Genomic DNA, 22473 nt, shown 5'->3' with positions numbered 1-22473 from the left:
TATCAATACTGTATAAAAATTAAGCATCAATCTCCACTAAGTATAGACTTAGCAAATAGGTGCTTCACGCCTTAAGTACTTACAAAACTTAAATATGGGATAAGTTGGAACCTCCCCAAAAAAGTTTCAAAACCCTTTAATTATTTAGGTAGCTGTAGATCTGGTGAGCAACATGTCCTGACAATGTCTCCCTCTGTTTAAGGGAATCAGACTTACAAAGATAGAGCGGCAGTCACTCCCTGTGTATGACAATACACCCCTTCTCTAACCTGGTCCAGATATCCAGATAGATGGTAACAAGGATTACGAAATTTATTGCCAACCGAAGTAACCACTTTATCTGAATAGATATTTCCAGAAATTTAATAATTTTCTAAAGATAGGCTAATCGCAGGATTGCATGAAACACATTTAAGTTTAATTGTCAGGCAGGCAACCTTGTAACGTTTAAAGTGTATTGTTTTAAAAAACTTTATTATGTTGGTAACAATGGAATAAAAATATTGTTACTTGAAGAAAATTTTATTTTTTTAGAACCTTGAGTGTAAGAGAACGTCATGTGAGATTTTTTGGGGTTTTTCAGAGGGGGTCTCAAAAAAAAAATTATTTTTTACTGTAAACATAATGGTCATTTATTACGATATCAATAATAAATTCAGAATTGAGAATGGCCAATAAAATTAACATAATTTAAAATAAAAAATAAGTTATTATTTAAATAAAACAAATAATAAACATACATATGTGACCAATAAAAAACATCTGACCATAAAACAATGACAAACAATTGTTTCATTTAAAGATGAAACTTCAAAATTCTAGTTCTTGATTCACAATTAAATTTGCACACTAACATTTTTTTGAAACAAACAACCTAAATTACAACAGTTCCATAATATATTTAAAAAGTTAAGGGAAAAAATTTACAGTTATCAAATGACAAGCTTTAAGTAAGAACTATCAATAAAAGTTTGCCGAACAACTGGAATATCATGCGAACGCCAGTGTTGAAGGCGATTTCTTTAATAAGAACACCATTTTCAAGATCATATTGCGAATGTAGCGGTAGTGGATCTAATCGTGTAAGTTATGCTCAAATATATTATTTCCTTCTCATTTTTTTTTTGGCCCATTATGTGAATTATTGCGCACGATCTTTCTTTTAACTGCAATGATTGCTATCCATTATCGATTATCGCTTTTCTGTTTCTCGAAAAAAGTGGTTTCTACTGATCGATTATCTATAACCATAACCTGTTCACAAGTGAAGTGGCCACTTAACAGGTTTCCTACTAAATCGAGTGTTCTTCAAACGAATCTGGTGTAAATAATACTCGCTGGTCATTCTCTCCTTAATTTTTCGAGATTCTGCTTCGCAAATTTCCTTTATATTCAGAACATTAGAGTCATAATTTAATTCTCATCAACATTATGGTGTTGTTAAAACTGTACTTTACATTGAAATGACCTTTACAAGACTTTAACCTTTCATCTCTTCAACAAAAACTTCTCTAAAAGTAGTTTTCTTAGAAAAGTGATAAAAGATACGAGTTATCAATGTATCTGTGTGTAATGTTACCTGCGAAGTTAACAGAAAAATCATTGGCGATGAAATCTCAAAGAAGGGAAAGGAGAATATTAGAAATTAAGAGATACTATCGGTTCTATTTCAGCTTCCCATTTTAATCTTCCTTTACAAAAATACTCTCCTGAGGGAATCAACCCACCACTTCTCCAGGAAATGCCTTCAATTGAGTTCCCTGGCGGAAATGTTCCAAATAAAAGTTAAAAAGATCTAAGTGTGAACGATTAACGTATTAAATTTAAACAAAATCTTTGTAATTTTAGAGAAAATTTTCGTTAAAAAAAAGAAATTAAATAACACTCTGTCTTTGTTTAAATATGAATACAGACGGGCTTAGTTTTGGGCACATATCAGCCAGAGACATCATGCCATGAAACTGGGTCCACAGAATTTAAATTCACCCCCACAGGTGTAAAATTTAATGAAGAAACCGGAGGTAAACTAAAGGATCTAGTACAAGGGTAAGTGTGTATATATTGTTAGTAGATAAGTTTAGACATTGTTGGCGTAGTGAGGTGATAGATTATTTTAACGGCTAGGTCATTACTTGCGTCATTCACTGCCTATATAATTCTACTCAAATGTTTTAGAAAAAACGAACAATTTTATCTTACGAATTATCTGTATTTTTTAAACATTTGGCGGAAATAAACATTTTTCCCAATATTTGGTTGCGGTGAAATCATTAATGAATAGTATTTTGAATCCAGGGCTGGCATCCGGAAAGGATGTGCTCATGTATTCACCAATGTGAGCAATGACTTTGCCGCTGTAGCCGTGGCAGGCTTAGGTCCGGAAGGACTCGGCTGGAATGAGATAGAAGTTCTGGATGAATGCAAGGAAAATATCCGGATAGCAACTGCTCACGGGACCAGAGCTCTGCAGGATGAGGTGAGGCTTTTAATCATGATTACATTTACTGTTATCTCACTTAGTATTCATGCAAGAAGCGGAAGTATCGTGTTGAGTTTTTACCTGAAGTACAAGTTTGGTCGTTGCAAACAGGAACAGGCCCGAAAAAACGGAAGAATTTAGCCATTTTTTTTTTAAAGTTTAAATTGATTTTAAAAGATTTTCTATATTAACCGGTTAAGACAGACCTGCCCTCCACTAACTATTAACAATACTGACCTACCGACTTCCACACAGGTTCGTTATCTAGGGCTCTACCTAGATAGCCGTCTAACCTGGAACCCTCACACAAGACTTAAAAGACAAGTACTGAACAGACGCTACGGACTACTAAGGAGACTCCTTGGACCGAAATCCTCCATGAACGTACAAAACAAACTTACACTTTACAAAACACTATTACGACCAATATGGACCTATGGAGCAGAATTGTGGGGCACCGCCAAACCATCCAACATCCAACCTATCCAATCTTTCCAGTCTAAAGTCCTTCGCCGAATCGTTAACGCACCATTCTATGTCTTCAACCGCACCCTCCATCATGATCTCAATATTCCCTACGTAAATGAGTTAATCCACATCCAATTCCTAAATTTCCACAGCAAACTCTCTGATCACCCAAATCCTCTGGCTCAATCACTATCCACATCGTCCCATCCTGACAATCCTCCACGTCGCTTAAAATTGCGTTGGCCACGTGACCTCATTGCCTCCTAATCCCCCAATAAGTTCCTAGAGAGTTCCAGCGCTGGCTGCTTTCTCTCATCCTGTCATCCTGGTAGTGGTACTGAGCCAGCTCAGTGGCACAATCGAATGTTTATTAGTATTTCACTTTTGCTAAATGTATATTTTTGTACAGTTGCAAATAAATAAATTAAAAAGAAAATATTAACCGGTTAAGCGTGTTTGACGTGTATACATGTCTAACCAAATCTCTGTTATGGTGCGTTCGACGTGTATACTCGTTGAGAAAAATATAAAATTGCCATTAACTATAAAAACAGAGAAATTTTAATAAAATATAATAAGAATATTATTTGGTGGTTACCTATAGAACTGCCAAGTATTTTATACGGAGGGGGGTGGAGGGAGTCAGCCAAATGATAAGTGGTTGGTACATGTTTGGTCTCCGCATTAGAGATTGGGGAATTACGCACACAAATAGAAGCTCGCAACCCGTGTGCAATGCCCGTTTTTACCTTAGATAGAGGTTCAGACCTCACAGTACGAGCATGATTTCATTTTGCACAGAATTTAAAGCAATTTTCTTCCTTGTAGAAGCTCTTGGCGTCTCTAGTTAACTAGAGCCAATGCATAACGTGAAGCAGTGCAAGATTTTTGAAAGAGTACAGAATGCTCTGGTAATCTCAAGCCCCATAGAGAGATTGCAGAAAAAGTCGCTTGCCGTGACTTGATTACGACGTTGTAAACTTTTGGTTGTTTTGCCCTGCCCGTTCGACGGTGTCTGATTTTAATTCCGCACACTGTGTGTGTTTTTTTTTTTTTAAACCAAATTTCACGCTTAACTGGTTAAGAAATATAGTTTTAGTTTTTAATTTGAGTTTAAAATGGACCAAATTGAGATTAAATTTTGACGGTCAATTTTCCAGGGTATGAGCAACATATTAGTAGAACCATTTACAAATACTGAAGCAGCCGCTGAATCAGCGTTCCTATCCGTTTGGCGATATCAAGAGCTGAAGAATAAACAGAAACAGCTGGCGACGCCTAGACTGGATCTATATGGTGAAAGTGACAAGTAAAATCATTTTTTCATTAATTTTTATTTATTTATGAGTTAAAGAATATAAGAAAGTTTAAGACGATCTTATCAACTTTTCGATGTCACCGGAAATCTAAATGTTTGCGTCTCAAAAAACGTGGGGGGTTCTTTCTAGAAAATAAACGGATGTTAGGGACTCATATTGTTTGAGTTGGTAGCACAAACTTTTCATCATTATGAACTGTGAGTCGATCTCAAATTTCCGGGAAATATCGTTCATGCGGCCCTCTTCAAAGTAATCGGCTATTTTCTTTTTTAGCAAATTAAAAGTAGCTCGATGTAGGATTCGATCTATGGATCTCGCCCTTACAAATCCACGCATCTTAACCCCTAGCTCTATTGAGTAAAGATACATCTGTTTGAAATTCATTTCTATTTTGAAAATTTATTTTCATGTAAATTTGGGGAGGGTGTTGGTCTAGTCTAGTGGTTAAGAGAATGGCTTCATATGTAAGAGATCACCGGTTCGAATCCCGCGTATAACTACTTTTTATTTATTAGAAAAAATTGTTTATAGTAAAATATGAGCTTCCGCGCCCCCGTCCTCGATAGCTAACTGGTAGTAGAATGTTAAGGCCTGCCTGAAAAATTAGGCGATTGCTTTACTTTATTTTTCATTTAAAATTGTTAACATAGACATTCTGGGAGTCCCTTAAAAACAACAGTAACATTCTTTTATCATAGAAAACCTTTATCAAACTAGTGATTAGTTTAATTGGAAGTTTCAAGAGAAATGCGCAGGCGCGACTATTCCTTAATATCCAGATTATTTGGAACGTTCCAGGGATGGATGGGAGCGTGGCAAGTTGAAGAGCGGAAACCAGAATTTAGCCAGAAAACTTGAAGACACTCCGGCAAATTTAATGACGCCCACCATATTCGCAGAGGTAAGTCAGATCTTAAAGCAAAGAGTAAACTTTTTGGTAGCAATCAGTGGCGATGGTATATATATTTTTGGCATTAGATAAGTGCCGAAGGGATAGCACAATTCCATAGCGGATTGCCCTACAACGTTAAGTGTCTATAGGCCAAACTTAGGTGATTAGACACCCTGGACTGGTAATCTAATTCTAAAAAAAAAAACTAGATCCTAATGAACCAGATCATAATTGCCATTCATACAATCGTGTAAAATTTTGAAGAAAGGCTTGAAGGAACAAATGTGTGTAGTAAGCAACACAAAATTACAGTGTTAAGCTACTGGGTACACATTATTATTGACGTAGGTTTACATAAAATTGATGTTGATGTTGTTTTACTAGAATGCAGTGGATTTGCTGTGTCCCTGTGGAGTATCTGTGGAGGTTCGAGATAAGGATTGGATAGAAGAGAAGAGAATGAACCCATTCCTGACTGTAGCCAAGGGATCCTGCGAACCACCCTTGTTTCTGGAAGTGGGATATTGTGGTGGCCCAATAGAAGGGCAACCAATAGTTTTGGTTGGTGCGTGAAATTTATTTTATAAAAACAGGGATTTATTTGTTTTATCTTTACTTCAGGATCAGTGATCTACGGATCAAAATAAATAAATAAACTTGTATCGCTCAAATCAACGCAGAGGCCAATCAGCACAGACTTATCATTTTTCTTTCTCTATTCTTTTTTTTAGGAAAAGGAATCACATTCGATACTGGTGGCATGTGCTTGAAGAAATGCGAGCATATGTCAGAATACCGAGCGGATCTGGCGGGAGCAGCTGTCGTTTTGGCGGTAATCAAGACTGCCGCTCAAATGGTACTACCCATGAACATTTTTGGTAAATTTCATTTTTATATCTCCAGCTTGTATTCTTGTAGATTCTTCTTTCCTCACAGCACAGATTATCCTCAGACCCACTCGTTTTAGAGAAGTGCCTCCAAAATTCCTTTCCTTGTATTATTAACTTCCTTTACAAAATTTGTTTAATACTACCATACAAAATTGCTCCTAATCTTTGAGGATTTATCTCCCCAAATCTGTTTTCGTACCCTATTCAGGTCAAGCCACAACCAATTCCAGTCCACTTCTCTTCAAAATTTCGCAAAATATCACCTTTCAAATCATACTTACTTCTGAAGAGATGACTGGAATCTAAATCAACTGCAATGATTTTACTACCTTTATTTTTTTTTTTAATTTGATCAAAATTGTTTCAACAGGATTAATACCACTTTGTGAAAATATGCTCGGTGGTCTGGCGATGAAGCCAGGCGATGTGGTCATCGCTTCCAATGGTAAATCCATAACAATCGAAGATACTGACAATGAAGGGAGATTGACTTTGATCGATGCATTGAATTACAGCCATTTTTTTAAACCTTGTGCTGTTGTTTGTGTGTCAACAATCGCAGGTAGGTTTTTTTTTTCAAGACATTATTTTAAAACCTAACCTAAAAATCGAATTCTATTATTTTAAAACCTAACCTAAAAATCGAATTCTGTTATTTTAAAACCTAACCTAAAAATCGAATTCTATTATTTTAAAACCTAACCTAAAAATCGAATTCTGTTATTTTAAAACCTAACCTAAAAATCGAATTCTATTATTTTAAAACCTAACCTAAAAATCGAATTCTATTATTTTAAAACCTAACCTAAAAATCGAATTCTGTTATTTTAAAACCTAACCTAAAAATCGAATTCTATTATTTTAAAACCTAACCTAAAAATCGAATTCTATTATTTTAAAACCTAACCTAAAAATCGAATTCTATTATTTTAAAACCTAACCTAAAAATCGAATTCTATTATTTTAAAACCTAACCTAAAAATCGAATTCTATTATTTTAAAACCTAACCTAAAAATCGAATTCTATTATTTTAAAACCTAACCTAAAAATCGAATTTTTTGGTGTCAAGAGTCCCTTTAGCTGCCAAGTCCTGTTGAAATACCTTTTAAAGTTTAAGTGGAAAGTAAAATATATCGATAGATTTGTTTACTAATAACACGCATTTCCAGCTACGAATTGTATGTTTTACTAGAAAATTTTGTTACATGATATTTCAGGGAAATTGTATAGTATTGTAACGAAGTTGACCTGGGCGAGAAGAAAGGCCTAGATTGTTCTAGGGGTTAAGCGACCAAAGTCGGTAACAGGCCGACACTGTGTAAACAAAAGACCGGTCTCTACCTGAGCCAGAGGAGAAAGGGCTAGATTGTTGTAGGAGTTTAGTGACCGTAGCCTGTAACGGTCCACCGCTGTGTAAAAGCCAGCTAAGAGAAAGGCCCTAGTTGGGGGTGGTGGCATATGTGTTTTCCCAGCCAGTGATTGACAGGTGAGAGTGAGACAGACGGAGTTGGAGAGAGGCAGAGAATTGGAGGAGGCGGCCCCAGTTGGGGTTGTGGCAGTATGTGTTTTCCTCAGCCAGTGACCGGCCGGTTGGTGTGACACAGACGGAGTGGGGCAGTCGCCGTTAAAAGGAGGCAGACACAGCTGGAGAAGTCAGTTATTAGAGTTTTTAGACAGAGTTTTAGTCAAGTTTTCGAATAAGTTAGTTTTAGTGAAGTCTTTGAGTGAGTTTTGAGTAGAGCTGTGTTAGTGCAGCTGAGACTAGTGCAATTCGGTGCAGTGCGGACCAGTGGTCAGTCGTGGAACAGTTTTGTGGTGTTACGTAAGTAAGTAAGTAACAGTAAACTGTTGTGACTGTAATGAATAGCGTTAGTTGCTAGTAAATGTTAATGTGAGTAAAGGTAATGTGTTAATAAATCAGGTTATTACTTACAAATTTAGAGAGTTTTATTATTAATCAAACCCACATATTAAAATAACTAGTGGCAGGCATTACTTGTGTTGTTAAAGTTTTTAGTAAAAGGACAAAAACTTTACAGTATAGCTATAGACTGTTATTTAAATTGCTATTTAACTGGGATGTACGATTCAAAATCTTGTATATTATTAAGGAGAATTAAATGGATAGCTAAAATACCAAACAGTAATGAAATCAGCCAACCAAAGACCTCTTTACTGGGTGGATTTTTCTCTGATAGATTTTTCAAAATGGCTGCCATGATTTTCCCAAAACTTTCAAAGTTTACATTTCATGTTCTTAGATCCTGTACTCCTGATTAATTTTAATACAACAATAACAATTTTTTTTTTTATGTTATCCTGTTTTATGATAATTAGAAGTGTTGAAGTTTGACTTCTCCTCTGAAATTTCATTTCGGTGTCTTAATCTGTAGTCTTGCAATCTGCATAATCTTGGGAAAATATTTTCTAAATGTGGAATTTGGGGAAAAAGAAAACAAAAAAATTTGTATAAAAACTTTCAGAAAATTATTAAACAAATAATTCAGTGAATATTCTCAACAGATGGAGTAAGACGTAATTTGGGAACATCCTCATCGGCCACATTTTCCACTTCGCAAGCGTTGTGGAGAGAACTAGAACGTGCAGGCGGTGAAACAGGAGACCGACTGTGGAGGTTACCTTTCTGGAAAGTGTATCAACATCGTATAACTACAGGTAAGTGTAGATTTTAATGTTTTTGAAAAACAAATATTAGTATTTCCAAGAAAAGATGGCATAGGATAGGATATGCCAACCCCAAATTAAGAAGTTGGAATGGCTTTGGAGAGAGGCATGCGTGGGGCTGCCTAGGAAAGTCCCCGGACTTGTCTAGCCAGATCTAGGTGTTGCCGGAAACTATCCTCCAGGCTCCACAATGAAGGTGGAATTTTAACCAAGAATTTGTTTTTGTTTTTGTAGATTACTTGAATGTCGATGTCCACAACGTGGGAAAGAATGGTATCTCAGGCGATGTTTGCAAGGCTGCTGCCTTCCTCTTGGTATGTTCTCATTGGATTCCTTTTTCTTTTAACACTTACTGAAGATGAAAGAAAAAACGCTGGAAGTTCAAGGTTCCACTATTGGACCCGACAAATAAATAAGCATTATTCAGCCAAACTAAACCTAATTTATGTTTTACTGTAAAATGGTTCACTCTAACATTTTGTAACATTCTTATTTCCACTAATTACTAATTATTTTTGTTTTAGGAATTTATGTCAGTAAAAGATTTCGTACATATAGACATAAGTGGAACGGGCAAGTTGTCCAATGGTGTCGGACATCCTTACCTAAGAGAAGGCACGATGACTGGCCGTCCAACGAGGACGTTGGTGCAGTTCCTCTACCAGATCGCCTGTCCGCACACCAGGGGAGATGAATGCTAGGCCAAACAGGAGCGTCTCCAGAACTCCTCTCTCCCCACTCGCACAGATTTATATATCGTTTCTGATTAGTCTTCGTCTAGGTCCAGTACATCCATCTACTAGTACTAATTATAATTTGTCCAGATTACATTTTATGTTTGGTTTTTTATATACATTTTAAAAATATGCAATTGAATAAAAAATATTGGCATCAAAAGTTTTTGTATTTTTACTCTTGAAGGAAAAGTGTTGGTTAGAATCACAACACCTGGGAAACCAATTTTCTTCTGTCTGATTTTTGGCAACCAAGGTATTGTGTGTTGCGATTATCACATTAGTTTTTTTTAGATATATATTGTCTTTGATTGAGCAGAATTTCACAGTATTAAACACATTAAGAAGCAAGACATTCAGACTCAACTTGCATCCTTGTCTTCTTTCGTTTCGAGACTACTACAAACCATGAAGCAAAGCATTGTTAAGTTTCGAAAAAAAAAAACCTAATTCGTCAAAAACCCTTTCGTTTTTTTCTTTTTTGGACGTGAATACGTCTTTAAATTTGAATCATACGGTGGCAATTCAAAAAATCTAATAACAAAATTGGGGGATACAGTTAGGTATTATAGTTTCGAATCTATCGTCTACATCCAAAATTAAATTAGACCACTGGATAGCTGAAAGGATCAAAGAATTCATTACGATAAGCGAGGACTGTGACACATCGCGCGCGGTCGAGGGGGAAGCGCCGCCATTTTGAGATAATTTTACTGCGTATCGAGATTTGCAATTAGTATAACTTTTAACTCGGACGGAGCTACGATGTTCGTTTAAGTTTTAATCGTCAGCTGGCGTCACAATCTATCGATTGTATATAAAACATTAGTGTAAAATAGTGACAGTGAATAGAATAAGGTGTTAGAATGAAAAAATATTATAAAAAATATATAATGTCGGCCTTTACGCGTCGAAAAGCCAAACCCAAATACAGAGATCGTATATGTTGGAAAGGGCTTCTCAAGAACAATCGAATGGTAAAAGTCGCAAAGCCGTTGGAGTCGCCATATATCGCAACATCAATAGCTTTCACTGATTGTAATAGAGTTAACATTGACATTTCGGAAATTTATTTGAAAATGAAAGACGCAAAAGCTGGTGATGTCTGTCTAGTAAACGAAAAAGGCCAATGGCATCTTCAAATTCGTACTCGGGTGTGTGTATATCCATCCGGGACAGCTTAGCAGAAATTAAACTCTTTATGTTACGATCATTGTTAAAATATTCCAAAATCATCTCTAAAATTTTATCCGATTACGAGCCTGATCTTACTACACCAATTATGATAGTTGATGTCTCATAAAACCGCTCATTGCCCGACTTCATGCTCAGCGAGTTCAATTTGTCTTATATTGAAACTTCTCCAACAACGTTAGGTAATACCTACACTGGGCCAAAAAAGTCTGTGAACACTAACCTAAATTTTATTACTTTTATTATTATCTTAGTAGAAACTTCTTTTATTTCCAAATGAAATATACTATTCGATAGAGAGAAACCAGAGTTTTCATTTTATATTCAATCTTTTATTTTTGTTCAACAGGAATATCACAATTACATGTTTAACAAAACAACCCCACACACGAATGCAAAAAAAGTCTGTGAACACTTTGCAGAAATAAATCATTCTTACACATTGTACGTGTATTATAAATTTTAAAAACTTGTAGGACCTCCTTTGTTCCTAATCACTTCCAACAAGCGAGCTTTCATCGATCCTACTAATTTTGTGGTCGTCAATGTTGGAATTTTATTCCATTCTTCTAGAATAGCGTTTTTTAGTTGTTCACGGTTTCTTATTTCTCTTTTATTTATTTGGCGGCTGATTTCATCCCATAAATGTTCAATTGGGTTAAGGTCTGGCAATTGTGGAGGGGCGTTTAGGCGCCGGGGTGTATTATATAAAAGCTATTCCCGAGTTTTTAGTGCGGTATGTTTCGGGTCATTGTCTTGTTGGAAGACAAACGTTCCCTCCAACCCTAATTTTTTTGAACTTTCTCTTAAATTGCGTCTTAATATATCCACATACACATATTGGTCCATCATACCATTAATTAGATCTAACTTGCCCACTCCTTTAGCACTCATGCACCCCACACCAGAATGTTGCTTCCCCCATGCTTAAAAGTTGGCTTTATATTTTTCATTTTCATAGCTTCATTTCGTTTTCGCCACACTTTTTGTCGTCCATCAGACCCACAAACATTGAATTTCGACTCATCTGAAAAGATTACGGTTTCCCAGAAACTAGAAGGCTTAGAAACATATTCTTTCGCGAAATCCAATCGACGCTTACGATTTATTTTATTGATAAAAGGTTTTTTCCTTGGGACTCGGCCGCAATAATCGTATTCATGTAATTTATTTCTAATTGTCTGAGGTGTTACGCTTACACCATAATCACTTGATAATTCTTGACTGATTTTTTGAGCGCTTGTCCTGGGTTCTTCTCGAACAGACTTCAGAATTTGCCGTTTATGAAAGGAATTAAGTTTTGGTGGCCGTCCACTGCGTGGCCTACTAATCACATTTCCGTACTTTTTAATTATATTATGCACCGTTGAAGGGTTTTTTTGAACTATCTTCCCTATTTCTCGAATACTTTTTCTTTCATTTCGCAACGTCACAATAAGTTCTCGAATTGGTCTGGGAACTTCCATATTAGTGGTTAAATGTATACTAATTAGATTATTTATTCACAAAACTGACTGTAGTGGTTTCTACAATACAATAGAGAACTTTGAAACTTTATTCAATCATTTTTTTGTTTGTTATCTTAATGTTTTTACACATTTATTCAGCTGTTCACAGACTTTTTTTTGCATTCGTGTGTGGGGTTGTTTTGTTAAACATGTAATTGTGATATTCCTGTTGAACAAAAATAAAAGATTGAATATAAAATGAAAACTCTGGTTTCTGTCTATCGAATAGTATATTTCATTTGAAAATAAAAGAAGTTTCTAATAAGATAATAATAAAAGTAATAAAATTTAGGTTAGTGTTCACAGACTTTTTTGGCCCAGTGTATATATTGATTTAACGTTTACTAGAAATCTCGATGTACATATCTCGTATGCCAATTGTGTCGTAATTTTCGTATAAGAGACCTACAATTAATAAAGTTATATTGTAACACAGTAATTATTTGTTTCCTTGATTTCATCCTAAATACATAAATAAAAAATATTTTATATAAAAAATATAACCCGTTACGTAAACGTATTCACGTACAACACACGGCCGTGTCCATGACACAGCCACAGTAGAGCTTTTTTACCATAATTAAACTTCAAATTGTATTAATCAATACAATCAATCAATCAATTGGCATGAAAACGTGTTTTTAAAGGTTTTAATGTTGGACGTCTACAACGCAACTCTTATGTTTATGAAATTTTCCAAAGTCAAATAATTATCATAATCCGATTTAGGCCACTTCAGGAGAAAGGCATTGTTTCCTCGGGAATTCCATTTTGGCATCATGCATTATTGTTTATATACTAAATGGATTAAGTGTGCTGGAAAAACTGTTGCGTTTACAGAAAATTCCTCACCTGCGAATAGCTCTACTTTTCTTCCTACAATCCCTAACGATTTTCACCAATTTTCATATGTATGTACATTCCATTCAAATAAATCATAGGAAAAAAAGGTGCCAAAAAAATGGGTTAGAAGTTCAAACTATTTTTTTTCGCTTTCTTTTTAATTGAAAATATCAAAACTCTTACGATGGCCTAAATTGCAATTAAAAACAATAGAAATTAAATGCAAAATAACTGCAAAAATATATTATGTAAATATTTACTAGGATCTATTTACATTAAATAACCTTACTACCTTACCAGCTGGAAACAGGGCGACATGATTTCCAAGCTTTAGGTAGCTTTCAATAAAATGAAAATTTAAATAGACAATAAAAGCGTTAGAAATAGAAGCAATTTTGAAAGACACTATTAAAATTTAACATTTATTTTTTTATTATTACAAAAGATTATGAAATATTTAACTATCATTAATATAATTTCATATTAGTGAAACATTGGTTTTACATGAATTTGATTGGCTGAAGATGCAAAGGCTGGAGGTTCAGTTTCGCTTTGCACTTCGCTACTGTTTGTAGTCTTGATTCGTGTAATTTCTTATCATTTTAAATTAATGTGTACAAAATTTAATCCAATAAAAAATTGGAAGGTTAACTCTTTTTGGTTTCCTTCTTCGTATTTTTTGTTTTGTTTAATTTACTAATTTAAAGTGAAATTGTGTACTTAATTAATTTGCTACGATCTAACATAAAGACTTTAATAAGTTGACATTTTCTTCAAGAGGCAAGGTAAGTTCTCAAAATTAAGTATTTACTATCAAAAAACAGTGCTTCTTATCATGTGTCTGTGGCTTGAACTTGAGGCACAGAATAATTTTGAGGTTTGTGAAGTTTAAATAAAATCATCTGTTTTGAACTTACTCACAGGACTTTCTGTTCTCAAAACTCGGAAAGTTTGAGTCATCATATCTTTCATTTTTTTTTTAACCAACATAAAGTTTGATAAAACCATATAGTGTAACCTTACTGACAAGAGTTTAGGATTATACTAGCAAGGATTCGGTCAAATAAAACAACAGTAACTCAGTTTTTATGACAACGTTCCGACAAATTTATCTAACATAACCCCGCCCTGAGGAAGACCATAAATTCGTCGAAACGTTGGCGGAAAAATTGAGTTGCTGTTTTTTTTTAGTTTGACCGGATCCTTGCTAGTTTAATCCTAAATAAGGCGCGTCAACATCTATGGTTATTGGCGCCAGGAGCTTTTTTCAGTGCACTGCCGGCCTCTGGGCAGTGTTCTCGTTACAGACAACACTGTCCATCACCGGGACTAGTGAGCTTTAAGAAGCTCCTAGGAAGAGAAAAGCTAAAGGGTCAGCAGCTGGATTCGAACCCGGGACCTCCGCGTGGGAATCCAATACGCTAACCGCATAGCTAATCCCCTTCCTTTCTAGATAATGCTTGCTTTTACTAACGCACCAGCGATGTATTAGCAATAAAGCGAAATTTACTGGGCTTAAAATGAAACATTTGAATTGATATTTTCACTAAAAAAAATCTTGCATATTCTGATAATTTATCAACTACCTAAGAAGGAAAAATAGTTGAAAAAAATCTTTACTTTTCTACGAAATAGTTAGTTTTAAATTTATAACCTATCAGAATGCAGAAAAGTAAAGGTGCAAAATATGGGCGGTTATATTGGCCAATTAGAAACTAGTGCTTTTATGGTGGGCCACGCCTATATGATTGCAATGGATGTTGATTCCTGAGAGCTGAAGTGAATCACAGCTAACTCGGAAAGTCATGGATGAATTTTCCAGCATCTTCCAGGCGGAAATTCTCTTAATAGGAAGATGTTATAAGTTTAAGCTCGACCAGAAATAACGCAACTTTTGCTATAGAGGCGAAGCAACCATTGCATTGAAGGTGATGATATTAGCAGATTCTCTAGATGAGTAGACTAGATTCCAATACTCCACCTGATCAACTGAGATGATTTAATTCAAGGAAAAAAAAATGCATTCAGTTGCCTAGGTAGCAGCAAAAAAAAAAACCGTTCCAGATTCTGAGACTTTTCTCATATCTTAATTTAGCGAAATTGCTATAGGAGTCGGATTTGTTCCTGAGATGGTAAAGACTCATCCAAAAAAAAGGATCTGTAAAGGTCTTTTTGCAACAGTTACAGCCTTCGGAGCATACTTGGAGCTATCTTAATTTATGAAACGTGCACTTATTGTTTAATTGAATTGTGATTACTATTGCTTCAATTTGTCTTATAAGCAAACTGCTGCATATTACAAGCCTGATCATAATTAGAAGGCTTAAAAGATGCCTAAATTCCTGGCCAGGACAAGATGTTTCAACTTCATCCAAAGAATATCAAAAAAATTTACTAGTCTTCAAAATTAACTGACATTACTTTCTATTTTCTTGCAATCGAATTTTTTTAAATTTAAATTTACTAATAAACCAAAAAATGAACAGAGTTGTAATATTGTCATTATTTTTTAATATCAAATTTGTTTTGATTAAATTTACTAATAACTGTTTTACGGTAACATGTGTGTTAAAACATTTTTCTTTAATAATTAAAAATAAATAAAATCCAGGTGATTTATCTAGGTTGCAGTGCCGTACATTTTCTGGTAGTTAAACAAAACACACCAGAGATTACACCAATTTCTTTATTCCTCATGTTTCCAAATTCCAAGTCACTTATACCATTGAAAATTTATTCACAAAATTACTGGACAGGGCTTCTTTGGCGGAGTAAAAGGCAATGAAAAGAATCTACAAGCCCAGCTCACTTCCATGGTGTTTCACTTCACTCAGGCGATTTGCGAACGGATGCGGACAGTCCAGCGGGAAGGTAACTCAGTAGTTTTTCATTTTGTATTTAATTAATGCATTTAAAAAAAAAAAAAAAAAACCATGCAATTTATAGAAAAACCCTCCCTTTTTTGGTCATATTTACTTTTTATCCATTCAAATATTTTCAATATTTTGAAAATGTAAAAAAAATTAAGAAGAAAGATGATTTTTAAAACAAAGTTTGCTATAAACAGTGTTGCCATTACCTCAATTTTGATCCAAGGCAAAATAATTTACAAACATTTCGCCTACAAATTTTTAAACCATCCACAAGTTTGCAAACATAAATATTGTAGTATATTTAACAAAGTTGAAGTATATTTAAAACGCCTGTACTTTAGCCACCTAAAAGCTTGCCAATAAAAGGAATAACTCCGCACAGTTAGCATAAATAGGTTCCGAATTTGCACAGTATACGTCACAAAGGCTAGAAGGACTTCTTCCTTTTCTTTGTTTTAATGCAAATTATGAATTCTATAAAGTTTCTCAAATTAATGTTCGATTTTATGTCTTCTTAAGTTTCGTATTGGCCAAAAAAAAATTAAATGCAGTAATCGATCGATTGATTTATATATCGTACAATATAACATGTAGTCACACAATAAGTAAACTGTTCACATTCCAATGAATTTTTCTAGTTTACTACCAATTTAAATGTCTTCAAATTCCGTACAGTATAATTTTGCACCCAAGACAGTTTATGTTGGCTGCATTGTACTATCTTAAATCGGTGCAAATTTTGATAGCAGGTTTGAAACCTCCAACACTTACCGCTAGAGAATATTTTTTTTTTTTTTTTTTTGTCCTCTAATTGATGCGACAAATCGATCTCACCATTCTTAAAAATATTTCACAAAACAGAATTGCAATTAACTGTTAATATTTTTTAAAAACTACATAGATCGATATAAAGATTAAATCATTTTTTTTTTTTCACGTGATTTGTCAATTGAAAAAACAAAACTGCCGTATAACCTTTTTAAAGGCTTTAGATTACAAAAAAATAATGATAAAATACAATAAAAAAGGTTGTTTTTTTAGAATGGACTGGTGCTTGGCGTGTACGAGGGCTGCGAACCCGGCCAATTCACTTTGACTCCATCAGCTGTCAAATTTGATGAAAGTGTCGATGGAAAATTTAAAGAACTAGTGAAAGGGTAAATACAAAAACAAATTTTGTTTTTAATAATTGATTAAATTGGTTGTTTGATTTTTAATTACTCCTAAATTGAAATTTAATTTTTTGTTTCTCTTTTCCTGCAATTAATTTGGTTTGAATAAGTAGAACAAACTTAATAAACTTAGAAGCTCTATTGAAATAATAGCACTAGATAACTTTGTTATTTCTAAGTTCGAGAACATTTCCATAGTGAACTATAATATACAGCTTAATTTATAATAAGCAAAATTTATTGTATTTAGAGCGAGGGTCTTGTCCCCCAAAGCACTGCAGCAGAAGTGGTTTATCCCCTTGAACTGCTAGCATCATAAAACCCCCTTTTTTAACGAAGTCCATAATCCCATAGTCGTCTTGGCAAAATATACTTTTCTCCTCTGGTTTCAGATTGGGTCTAAGATTAAGCTAGCTTGCTATAGCAACGCCATCAAATCGGTGCCCTTCTCATTTCTGATAGTACGCAATATGTTTATTTCAGGTCTCTTGGCAATACAAAAATCCACAAATTATACATACTTTTTGCGTGTTATTTATTCATGTATTTCTTTTTTAATTTAGAGTAAAGTGTGTATTGTACTGATTGGTAGGTAGCAGTCGGGCGCCGTCCGAGCAAATAGCCGATTACTAGATTTCTTGTTGCCTAGCAACAGACTGCTTGTTCAAAGACTATTATTCCATTATTTATTTTATTTATTTTTTGTTTAGTACAAAACTTCGACCTCCTGGAAGAGTGCAAATTTTCGGAAACTTAGGCGATGAATTCTATCTAGTGGCTGCGTCCGCCCTGGGTCATGAAAGTGCAACTATGAATCCTAAAGAACAGCTGGATGAATGCCGAGAGAATATAAGGATAGCTGCAGGAACCGGGGCAATGCAACTTCAGTCGCAGGTTTTGTTTTATTTTATTTTGTGGCCACATTTTGGTGAGAAAACTGATGCTGGAGGAGCTCTAATTAAGGATATCTTCTCTAATGATTTCCAAAAAAAAGTACTGTAGAGGACACGGCCAGATTTTCTATCCGATTGAATTGTTTTTCTGCTTCTCTCTTATCCAGAGATATTCTCTGGTTCTTGCCTTACATCCTTCTTCTTATGGATTTAGAAGTTCCATTATTTATTTTGGGTAGATACATACTTCTAGAGCAGGGATGGCGAACCTTTTCGAGACTAGGGTCAAATTTTGTTCATTTTTTTTTTACTAGGTCTTGGGTCACTAATGCCCATTTGCACAAGAGTTTAGTTTAAAAATTTTAAACTGAATATTTTCAAAACTAAACATCTTTAAAAATTCAGTTGGCTTAACAGGTAAAACGGGTCGAAACAAGTGGCTATGGAAGTCTCTCTTTTTACAAACATAACCTGAACAAAACCTTACAAAAGTGTGTTTTATCTGAAGAAAAATCTAAATATGGTTATTTACTTTGGGTTGTCGATCTTTTTTAACAAACAAAATATGAGTAAAATTATACATTTTATTTGATATTTTGTAAACCCTTTTGCTTTATTTCAAATACCACCAAAGCATTTGTCGTCATTTGCGTTTTAGAACTGTAATGATCACAAACTAAAGGTTATAGATAGCATTTAAATTGCTTTTGTGTCAATGCGTGATTGGAAAAAAAATACAGATAGAATATAAATTATCCACACAATTAGAAAAATCTAAATCAACCCGCGTAAACAAACAAATGGTTGCCTAGCAATTGTGTGGGTCAGTGAAAAAGCTGGCGCGGGACATAGGTTCGCCATCACTGCTCTAGAGAAACACTAGTCATTACTTATTATTTAATAATTATAAACTATTAAGGTTAAAAACGACTTTCAAGCTCAGGGGGGCCTCAAAAACTCAAACATGGGAAATTCTACAGTTTCTCACAAAGTTTGAACGATAAAATCTTAATCTAATCTTAATCTTTCAAAACTTACTAAAAGAGGTCACCGGCCTTAGTAAGGCCGTGTTCAAAATCGAACAATTTTTAATAGTTTTAAATCAGGGAAGGGATTAGCTATGCGGTTAGCGTACTGGTCTCCCACGCGGAGGTCCCGGGTTCGAATCCAGCTGCTGACCCTTAGATTTTCTCTTCCCAGGAGCTTCTTACAGCTCACGGTCCGGTGATGGACAGTGTTGCCTTTAACGAGAGAACACTGTCCCTGAGGCCGGCAGTGCACTGAAAAAAGTTCCGGGCGCCAATAACCATAGATGTTGACGCGCCTTAAATCATCACAAGTGATTTTGAATACACTGAAACAATAATATACTTCATTAAATGTTATTTTATGTAGGGAATTAGTCACATATTTGTGGAAGGATTCTCAAACGCGGAAGCTGCAGCAGAAGGAGCTTCCCTAGCAATCTGGAGGTATCAGGACTGGAAGGCCAAAGAGAACCAGATGCCCAAAGCAGACATCCAACTTTGGGGAAGTGACGACAAGTGAGTCACTCACTTTTATGTATCAGCTACTGAAGATGTATTTTCACTTTTACAATATTTTCCCCCGACATTTCTAGATCTAACGTACTGAAGACTTCCGTTTTCTTGATGGAATGAGAATAAACTACCATCGCAGGAAATGGCGATTTTAACTAGAATTTACGTTAAATAAAAAATTATTGGTTTGATAATGTTCACCTTAAAGGCTGCTAAAAGTGCTATAGGTTTTTGTATCAGATGTTATCCAGTAGAAGCAAATTTTATTTTCCCTATTTCTGAGCGGTTTAGAATTTCTATCGACCACCAGAGGTTAATTCATTTGTTTTTGGTCCAGTGAACATGGGGACTTACTTCCAAACACAGCACTTGCTGTAGCTGACAGTGAGGGAGGTTGCTCCATCAGTAACCTCTTTGACTGTAAGACTGGTGACTTCAATTTTGTAAAGTTTGGAGATGGAAAAGCTGATGATTTGGGATTGCATTGCGGCATAAAAATTTGAAGTCAAGTCAAAGAAGGAATAATTTAAAATTTCTAGATCTAACGATCAGGAAACTCATGATCATGAATTCATGCCAATATGTCCAGGGGTAATGCTTAGTTTGTTTTAGAGATGGATGGATCAGAGGCATCATCAAGGGTGAAGCACAGAATAGAGCTCGAGAGATCCAGGAAGCACCGGCCAATCTGATGACTCCGGCCATTTTTGCTCAGGTAATCAAAATTTCGGTGGAAAATTACTTAGATAAAGGTACTAAATTGTTGATAATGCGATCTGGCTGCAAATTGTGGTTAAATTGCTGCTAGAAAGACCCTTGAGGTAGCTAAAAACGATTTGAACACCACCAATTGAACAGGGTGTTTCAGGGTTAAGTGTCCTAACTGAAAATATAAATTTAAGACCTCAAAACAAGAAAAAAATTTCCTATGAAGGAATGCCCGTAAACGCTTTGTTTTTGAGATATTCACGTCTAAAGATTTCCATTTTATGAATTATTTTTAGGTAGGTGATAATAAAAAAAAAATTAATAGCGTCTACCAACTACTTTATTAATAGAAAATAATGACAATTAAAAGAAAATAAATAAATAATAAAGAAAATGAGAAATCGGTATCTTTCTTCCACGGCAGCAATAGCCGATCGGTACTGGATTGCTGTTATTGATTCAATTACTCTTCTTCTTAAAGAATGAAGATCATTGACCAGCATTTCATAGACTTTTCCTTTAATGGCACCCCAAGCAAAACAATCCATTGGCGTTAGATCTGGAGAGCAAGCAGGCTAAGCCGCCGGTCCTGCTCAGCCAATCCAACGGTTGCGATAATGTTGATTTAGCTAGCCACTTTCGTGGACCTCTGCCGCAATGTGCTGGACAACCATCTAATTGAAACCATGAGTTCCTTCTGAGTTTAGTTGAGCTCCTTATTACTTTTAATGGCATAATTTAAAAAATAAAAAAGAAATTGAATCTTCAAGTTTACTTGTTTCATGAATCAGTAATTACTGATTAATCTGTTCGACATCTCCCCTGCATAATACAGCATGCAGCTACTGTATGAGAAATCTCCGCCTCAAGTCAATGCCATGGAATTAGATGTAAGAATAATCAACATCACTTGATTTCTTGAAGTGTGGATGCTGTATTATTTGCTCCTTATTTTTGGCATTTGCTGGTTCAGTGACGGATAAATTCCAATTTTTTTGGCTCTTCCTGATGGAATTACAAAATTCCTGGAAAAAAAAGAAACGAAATCAAATGTAGGATCCTATGTTTTAACCGACCTAGTCCCAGAGTACGCCGGCCCTCTTAAAGGAATTCCCTGAGATAACCAGTAGTGCAAGCAAAAATTTGGAAAGTTGTGGCGAAACAATCCTACCCAAAAGTGTTTGTGAATGATACAAAATACCAAAATAAAGGCATCAAATTTCCATTAATACTTTTTTAAAATTTATTATTTCAGTTTGCCCAAGAATTGCTATGCCCGTGTGGAGTTGAAATCACAATGCGAGACAGAGATTGGATTGAATCCAACAATATGATGGCCTTTCTGACCATGACCCGAGGATCTTGTGAACAGCCCTGCGTTGTAGAAATCAACTACTGCGGGGCAGGCAGAGAAGAAAAGCCAATAGCTTTTGTTGGTAAGTCATACCTAGTGCTGAAGTTTGTCTTAATAGCATAAATCAAAATTAAATATAAACCCTGTTTAGGGAATTTAATTTTTTGAAAAAACATGCTTTATCGCGAAAAAAATTAGATATTTCTGAGCTCAGAGTTTTAATCACTTTATAAATAAAAAAGTCTTTACTCTAACGTTTCAAACCATTGATTTTGCTAAAATTATTGCACATAATTAAACTAATACAGTGTAGAGGGGGGCACCTTTGAAAAGTTTTAATTTATCGCCAAAAATTTAAAACATTTATGATTAGTAAGTAACTATTTCAGTTTTAGACTTACGTAATAAAACGGAAGTAAAAAATACAGTGGCAGAACAACACATTACTAAAATAAATACAACAGGCAGACGCCCACCCAATATCACCTTCCTTTCTATCAAACTTCTTTCAACCTCTTTCAACTTTCAAAAAAACTTACAAATTTCAAACCTCTATATTTCCTTTTGTATTTTTCCGAATTTAATGAGTTCTACACCGAAATGAATAAAATAGTAAATCTTTAAACTGATATAAATCCAAATGTTTTCGTGTTAATAGTTTAACACATATGGAAGGTTAAATTTTCGTGTGTTTCTTTAAAACATACAGATTTCAAACCTCAATTTCTCTCTTTATATTGTTCCTATTTTAATGAATTCAACACCGAAATGTAGAGAATAGTAAGCTCTATAAATGACATAAATCGCAATGTTTTCGTGTTATTAGTTTGGTTAGATTAGTTAGAGATATGGAAGGTTAAATTTTCGTGTGTTTCTTTAAAACATACAGATTTCAAACCTCTATATTTCTCTATATATT

The 22473-nt window shown here is 34.8% G+C and overlaps 2 protein-coding genes across 2 annotated transcripts in view; both read left to right on the top strand.

Annotated features, from left to right (window-relative positions):
- Positions 1 to 757: 757 nt before the first annotated feature.
- Positions 758 to 9631, top strand: LOC141462143 (cytosol aminopeptidase-like). The gene is made up of 11 exons (XM_074143758.1): positions 758 to 1082; positions 1913 to 2046; positions 2296 to 2476; positions 4108 to 4256; positions 5065 to 5167; positions 5543 to 5723; positions 5890 to 6036; positions 6419 to 6610; positions 8573 to 8725; positions 8969 to 9048; positions 9259 to 9631. Exons 1-11 carry the CDS (start codon positions 993 to 995, stop codon positions 9433 to 9435), a joined length of 1587 nt encoding a protein of 528 aa, XP_073999859.1. The 5' UTR covers positions 758 to 992; the 3' UTR covers positions 9436 to 9631.
- Positions 9632 to 13561: 3930 nt separating this feature from the next.
- The window catches only part of LOC141462144 (cytosol aminopeptidase-like), an 87913-nt gene continuing 79001 nt past the window's right edge, over positions 13562 to 22473 (top strand). Inside the window, exons 1-7 of the mRNA XM_074143759.1 lie at positions 13562 to 13798; positions 15770 to 15884; positions 16928 to 17043; positions 17769 to 17952; positions 19347 to 19495; positions 20105 to 20207; positions 21456 to 21636. Coding sequence (XP_073999860.1) covers positions 15795 to 15884; positions 16928 to 17043; positions 17769 to 17952; positions 19347 to 19495; positions 20105 to 20207; positions 21456 to 21636 — 823 coding nt within the window. The 5' untranslated portion in view covers positions 13562 to 13798; positions 15770 to 15794. The remainder of the gene's footprint in view (positions 13799 to 15769; positions 15885 to 16927; positions 17044 to 17768; positions 17953 to 19346; positions 19496 to 20104; positions 20208 to 21455; positions 21637 to 22473) is intronic.

Source organism: Rhodnius prolixus, unplaced genomic scaffold, assembly GCF_049639745.1.
Source record: "Rhodnius prolixus isolate KJV_2025 unplaced genomic scaffold, Rpr scaffold_18, whole genome shotgun sequence".
NCBI classification, from domain to species: domain Eukaryota; kingdom Metazoa; phylum Arthropoda; class Insecta; order Hemiptera; family Reduviidae; genus Rhodnius; species Rhodnius prolixus.
Note: the sequence above shows the minus strand (reverse complement) of the source record. Positions and strands in the feature narration are given on the sequence as shown.